We start from the raw sequence: 7,342 nt of genomic DNA, 5'->3' as shown, positions 1-7,342 counted from the left end.
AAAATAGCAAAACGCAGAATCTCAAGCTCTGATACCACTTGTTAGGGATAACGGATGCACAACCATGAACAAAGAATAACCACAAGCAAAATAAACAAGAAAAATTCCTTCCATTTGGCTGCTAAGGTTTTTTTTTTTTTTTTTTTTTTGGGAAAAAGTAACTTCATTCATTAGAAAGTAAAGGGAGCAAAGAGATTACAACATGGAAACACAAGGTTTGAATACAAGCATTCGAAACCAAGGAGAGAAATTTGACCAAACTATCATACATGCACTAGACAGGGTCATCCAAGCTAAGAAATTGATCCATCCCACTAACACCTTAGAAATAAAGCTGTAATTGCAACAACAACTAATAAGCTCATAGGATATGCAATACGCATCCACCATCATAATCGCTTGAATAAGCGAAAACACCTCAAGTCCCCACACTTCAACTTGTAGGCTTGGCATGAGTGTCTTGGCACTAGGCAAATACCAAGAGCCGACAATGTCCTCAGTGCAACTGAAATTGGAGTTGGAAGTAGATTACATCCGACCATCTGCTTGGACAGCCAATGAAACCCCTATTAGTAGTGCTCCTAAAAACAGACCATGGCCACAGGAAAATGTTGGACTAGATGTGATCCAAATTCCATAGAAGATTGTTTCAAACCAGAGACCATCAAATTTGACCAGATCTAAAGAGTAGGTACAACCATCTAAAAGAATAGCAACAAATAGACCAAGGCGATAAGCACGGAGCTTGCGTGAAAACTCATTGGCGCAAACTGGCTATGCAAGAACCTCCTTGAATTTTCCAGCATCTCCATCTCTAATAGCTTGACTCCATGAAACACCATCCGAAAGGATAAACATTTTCCAAGTGAAGCCACTGAAACCTTCAAACGGTTTCTTGCACATTGGCTTTGCAAGAACCCGGTAGAGATTAAGGGCTGATGAACCTTCTTGCAGATCCAATAGTTATCGATCTAGAACTCAATGGTCACAGAAGCAATAGTCATGAATGGAACTAGAAAACTAAGATGAGAACACCAAAAACAAAGAAAACTAAGATGAGAACACCAAAAACAAAGAAAACTAAGATGAGAATACCAAGAACAACAAAGCACAAAGAGGGAAAACATGCCACAAAGGGCGGAAGCCCGACATGCCGAGACGGGTGGAGAAGAATCATGCCACAGGGGCAGAGAAGCTACATCTTGAAAAGTAACTGGTCGATCTGGAGATGAAAGTGGAGGGAAGGTTTTTCCCTCTCACTACCAGGTTTCCTACAGCTCCTTACTCCCTCAATCAGTGCCAGGTTTTCCACCGCTGCGAGGCGCTAGGAATTTCCGCCACTTCTATTTATTTTTGGTGTAATTCCTTTCTTAGATCTCTCTTCCTTGTGCATGTGACTTTTGTGAACTTGGCTACTAAGGGGTTTTATGGCAACGTTTTTGTTTCATTTCCTTGTTTTTAGGTAAGAAATAAATTTTCTTGTTTTGATACATTTCTTTGTTTCTCATTGTTTCCAGGTGTTGCAATCATGTACGGTCACACAAAATAAAGAAATATATTTATAACATATTTATTTTGGATTCGGAAATTATTCGGATGGAGAATTATTCAAAATAATTCGATCAATTAATTTATCGATTCAGTCAAAAAGAGGGAAAATTAAAATTTGGATGCGGGTTGAAGAATTATTGTTTGAGAAAAAGAAAATCATGTGAAAATTTTGGATGTTTAAGTCAAGCGAAGTTGTATGTAAGATTAACATACACACCCAACAGAGAGATTAATTATTAAAAAGAAAAAGAAAAACTATGGTTTTGGATTTTATAGGTTTAAAAAGTATTGCAAAAGAACATAGAACTCAGTTTCTCGAGTCTCGGCTTTAACTATCATTCTCAAGTTGAGAATCTCAATCGGTCGGCAAAGAGAGAATTGCAGGGGAATGTGCAAAAATCTTTTGTAGAAGGAAGAATGGAAGAATCGTATAAAAGTTGGAGTTTTACCGTTTGTAATATCAAACAAATGAATCGCAACCCAAGCCACCAAAAGATCAGAGCCTAGGAGTGTGCAGAAATTGTTTGCAAAACGATCATATGGAGAAAATTGTAGAAGAAAGAAGAAGAAGAAAGATTAACCCCAACATGTTTGCAAGGAAAAATCGATGGTTTTTACCTTTTCTCTTATATTGTTATTAACTTGGCCAAATTATTTGCATATACTAGGTTCAGTAAGAATTAATCATGATTTTATTCATATGGGTAAAAGTCGAGAATTTAACCAATTCAATGGGAAAATTGTGGATGCGGGAGAATAAATGGTATCATTCAGATTGGGAGAATAATTCGCGAATTATTCACATAATTAATAAATAAGTACAATCTATAACGAAAAAAGAAGAAAATTGATGGCCGAGTGGTGGAAGGCGCTAGACTTAAGTTCTAGTCCGAGAAGGCCTGGTTTCAAATCCCCTTTCTGATATATAATTTATAACCTACTCAAAAATAAATAATAAAAGGTTATTTTTTATACAGAAGAAAAAACAAGAATGTCCCTCTCTGCCTTTTCAAAGAAGCATGAACATAAGAAACTAGGTTGGCTGGAAATATTGGGCCACTGGAAAATCCCTTGGCTTTTGCATTTTTTTCTTCCTATGTCTAGACAACCACGATAGTGAAAGTTTGTGATGTTTAAATAATTTTCTTCGAATTAATTGTGTGTATTTCCCATATTATATTTTAGAAAATGGTGTTTTTTTGGGGTCTCACTTCAGAAACCCAATTGCATTCGAGTTTATTAATAGGTCCTTCCAATTAATCTTTGAGTTTAAGATAATGATTACACACTATGTCAATCAAGGGTGATGGAGGTATAACCATCGGATTTTGAGAAGATCCAATGGCTTAAGCTTTAATCTGTAGTACTTTGAATGTAGCCATTATAAGCAAAAAACGGTCTAAAGTGTGCCCCGCATACCGCATATTATATTTCATAAAAAATCGTTTCTATTGATCTAAAAACAAGATAAACAACCAAATACCCGATACTTTAAACCTTGATTATAAGGATAGATTTTGATCTAGCCATTACGAGGATAGCTTTTGATCTATCCGATCATTCAATTTGGATCTTTGGATCGCGTGACCAAATGATTCAACAACTCACACTTTGATTGTGTATAGAGTTGTCTACACATAAAAGGTACCTATGTATATGGAATCATGACTGAGAGTGCCAACGTCTCATATATCTCAATTTAATTTGTTATCTTTAGTTTATTTTCTAACATGTGAAGGAAGAAATTAAAATTAGAAGAAAGATGGAAAATTCAATTCAAGCCCTTCCCTCTTTTAATTATCTTTCAGTTTCATGTTCAGTCACAATTCTTTTGAATCTTCAACAAAGTTCGGCTTTAGAGAGCCAACATTCAGCTGTCAAAGTCAATTATTGTGGTTGGGTCAATAGATCGAGTTGATCATCCAAGATATTTTAGTTCGTACATTTTATGGTTCAAACTCAAACGCTTGGCATACCTGAAATCCTTTTCAAAACCCAGAATAACGCGATCAATCCTGTGTCAAACCCTAAGTCACACATCAATGTCAGCTTGCCTTCAAAGACCATTCATTCAAGTTGGCACTGATTTTCTCAGAAACCCATTAAATAATGATATGTGCATAAAGAATCACTAAATCAGAGAAACGAAGCAAAATTAAGCAGAAACTAATGTTCCTCAAGCTTGTGTTGTTCTTTCTTTTCCTTGAAGGGTTTGTAACATCACAACAAGAAGACGTTGATTTCACCTACAATGGCTTTCAAGGGGTTAACATGAGCTTGGACGGCTTAGCTCAGATTACAGACAATGGACTCCTAATGTTAGCAAACAACACTTTGCAACAGATGGGTCATGCCTTCTACCCCTACCCGATTCACTTCATGAATCTCTCCACTGGTACTGCTCTTTCCTTCTCTACTACTTTTGTATTTGCCATGTTCTCTCCGTTAGCTAAAGTAGGTGGCCCTGGTATTGCATTGGTGATTGCACCCTCAAAAGAGTTCCCAAATGCTTTACCAGCCAGTTATCTAGGCCTCTTCAACTCGACCAACATCGGCAACTCATCCAACCATATCATAGCAATCGAGCTCGATAGCGTTCAAAGCATAGAGTTCAATGATATTGATGCAAACCATGTCGGCATCGATATCAATGACCTGAAATCTGCTATATCTGCCACAGCTTCTTATTTCAGTGATGAAGAGAATAGGTATGTAAATCTAAGCCTTATCAGTGGAAAACCCTTGCAACTCTGGGTGGAATATTCTGGTTCAGTGAATCAACTTAATGTGACTTTAGCCCCCATTAATGTCCCTAAACCAACAATTCCACTGTTGTCCTTCAGAGTTGATCTTTCAAAGATCATAATGGATTCCATGTTTCTGGGCTTCTCCTCAGCTATATATGGCTTGCCCGTATCCTATTATATATTGGGTTGGAGTTTTAAGATGAATGGGAAAGCACGAGAACTCAATCTCTCCCAACTACCTAAGCTTCCTCATCAGAAAAGAAGACATAAAACAAGCCCTAGGGTTTTTAGTGTTGGGTTTTCTGTAATGGTTGCTACTTTAGTGTTAGTCTTGATTTTCATCATTCGATTTATAGTGAAAAGAAAGAAAAAGTTTGCTGAAGTGCTTGAAGATTGGGAACTTGATCATTATGGACCTTACAGGTTCAAATATAAACATTTGTATAATGCCACAAAAGGATTCAAGGACAAAGAGCTTCTTGGAACTGGTGGCTTTGGTTGGGTATACAGAGGTGTATTACCAACGTCCAAGACAGAAGTTGCTGTGAAGCGACTCTCTCACAATTCGAGACAAGGCGAAAGAGAATTTGTTGCTGAGATTGTTAGCATCGGAAAATTGAGGCATCGGAACATTGTAACCCTCTTGGGCTACTGCCGACGTAAAGAAGAACTCCTTCTGGTTTATGATTTCATGCCCAATGGGAGTCTAGACAAACTGCTTTTTGGTAAGATGGTGTTGAGTTGGTATCAAAGATTTCGAATAATCAAAAGCATAGCAAAAGGGTTGTTGTATTTACATGAAGAATGGGAACAACTAGTGGTTCATAGAGACATAAAGTCCAGTAATGTGTTATTAGACAAGGAGCTAAATGGAAGATTAGGAGATTTCGGGCTTGCAAGACTGTATGACCATGGAACTAACCCTCAAACCACCCACGTAGGTGGGACAATCGGTTATCTTGCACCAGAACTATCTAAAACTGGCAAAGCAAACCCTAGAACGGATGTGTTTTCGTTTGGGGTTTTTCTGCTTGAAGTTGCTTGTGGTAGGAGACCCATAGAGCCAAAAGCATCTGAAGAGTGCATAGTGCTAGTGAATTGGGTTGTTTCATGTTGGTGCAAGGGCAGCATTCTAGATACTGTGGACCCAAAACTAGGAAGAAATTATGAAGTGAAGGAAATGGAGCTAGTGTTAAAACTTGGACTACTTTGCTCTCACTCTATTCCAATTGCTAGGCCAAACATGAGACAAGTTGTACGCCATTTGGAGGGAGAAGTTCCTCTACCAGAGTTACCATCTTTGTATAATAGAATAGTCACGACGGACTTGACTTTTGTGCCTTCAAATGGTTCTGGTGATGTCTCTGTTTGTGGTTCTAGTATTGGGAACGTAATGACTCACTCATCATCCATTGCAGAATCTGTACTCTCTGGAGGACGTTGAGATTTCTTAAGGTTTCATTAGTGTTTGTTTTTCATTAGATATGTACAAGTTATATATGCTAATTAAACTCTATTTCATCCATATTCATTTATCAGTAATCTTTTTCTTTTTTTTGGGTAGAAAAGTCATATTATTCAAAATCGGGCAAAGCCAAGGCAGAGGAACATAAATCCAACAGCCAGGGGATAGAGGTGGGCCAAACAATTATGCCCACAAGTAACTGGGCCTTCCAGGCTAGGAAGTCAGCAACATAATTGACATTCCTAGGAATACAAGAGAAAATACATTGTGCAAATAAAGTTTGAAGATGCAAAAATACAAGCGCAAATAAAGTTTGAAGATGCAAAAATACATTTATCAATAATCAATCAAGCCGATATCTGTTTACATGTCTATGTTGTTCCTTGTGAGGCTAGACCGTTGGAGTGCTAGCTAGTATTCTCAATGGGATCCACCACATGTCAAATTGACTATATTTTGTATTTGGATCTTTTACCTTGGAGATGTCTATGCACCCGTTACACCTCTCTACTACATAACCAAAGTAGCATTGATCGTCGCATTTCTAATTCATTTTGTCAGCATTTAGAAGTAAGCCCCACCCGTATATGTGATGGAAGAGGTGTAAGAGAAAGGACATTGCTCTACTCCCAAGGTAAAGGATCCAGACTCGCAGTAACCTCTAGTTTGCAGAGAACACCACCAATGATATCATGATCTTCTCTCTCTTGCAGTGTTATTAAGGACTTCTCTTTCATCGCTTGTTGCATTTCCATCCACAAGATAACTCTTTAAGCAAGACCCAAGTCGCCTCTGCAATAAAGAAATGAAAATCTATATAATTGGAAAATTAATGCTTAAAACATAACATGAGACACAAGCAATGGCTGCAAGCTCACAAAAAGGAAAAAGAAGGGACGGGAAGTGTAGACAGTGGCTTACCCAGAAGTGGTTTGATTCGTTCTTGGATCTCTCCTCATCTGATGGAATGTAGTCATAACCTACCTTTCTTTCTCTACTGGTTCTCAAATCCATCTCCTCCGACCAACCTTTCTCTTCGGAATGAGAGCTCCGTAACTGTTGAGCATAGGCAAGAAGCTGTGCCTTTCGATCAGAACCATATCTAGATGATATTGAAGGGATAGAGGAGCAATGCTTTTGCCTATTCAAATTGCAGGAATTGGATTTCCTATGCAGATTATTATGGTTTGCAGAAGTTGGAGTTTCAACGTAGAAATTGACGATGACGCTGCCATGCTTAATTTTGCTGGATTTCTTCTCCCTTATCTCTTTCTCTCCATTTCCCTTGCCCATTGAATCTGCTGGGTTCTTTGGGAAGAACATGAACTGCGAAATAATGAAATTAAGCTGTTTATGCATGTTAATGGTTTTCAGTTGTAACGAAGCTAGTCAGTTTCCGCATCCCTCGCTCCCTCGCTGGCCCATCGAAATATGGAATTAATGGAATTGTTGAGTAAATTACATACATAACCCCCGATCCTCGATCTGCAATCAGTTACATTTATTATTCCTGAAAGATATAAATACATTGCTACTATTGAGTATTAAAGTTAAAAAATGATTGCTAAATAAATATTTG

General features: G+C 37.9%; 1 protein-coding gene across 1 annotated transcript; it reads left to right on the top strand.

Moving 5' to 3' along the window:
• The first annotated feature begins 490 nt into the window (after window positions 1–490).
• LOC149016100 (L-type lectin-domain containing receptor kinase IV.2-like) lies at window positions 491–5,881 on the top strand. The gene is made up of 2 exons (XM_089155647.1): window positions 491–523; window positions 3,733–5,881. The coding sequence occupies exons 1-2, from the start codon at window positions 491–493 to the stop codon at window positions 5,740–5,742; spliced, it is 2,043 nt and encodes a 680-aa protein (XP_089011773.1). The 3' UTR covers window positions 5,743–5,881.
• The last annotated feature ends 1,461 nt before the right edge of the window (window positions 5,882–7,342 follow it).

This window comes from Hakea prostrata, chromosome 5 (genome assembly GCF_041222555.1).
Source record: "Hakea prostrata isolate BN-2017 chromosome 5, UWA_Hpros_2, whole genome shotgun sequence".
Lineage (NCBI taxonomy): Eukaryota > Viridiplantae > Streptophyta > Magnoliopsida > Proteales > Proteaceae > Hakea > Hakea prostrata.
The sequence above is the reverse complement of the archived record's forward strand: the minus strand, read 5'-3'. Positions and strand labels throughout refer to the sequence as shown.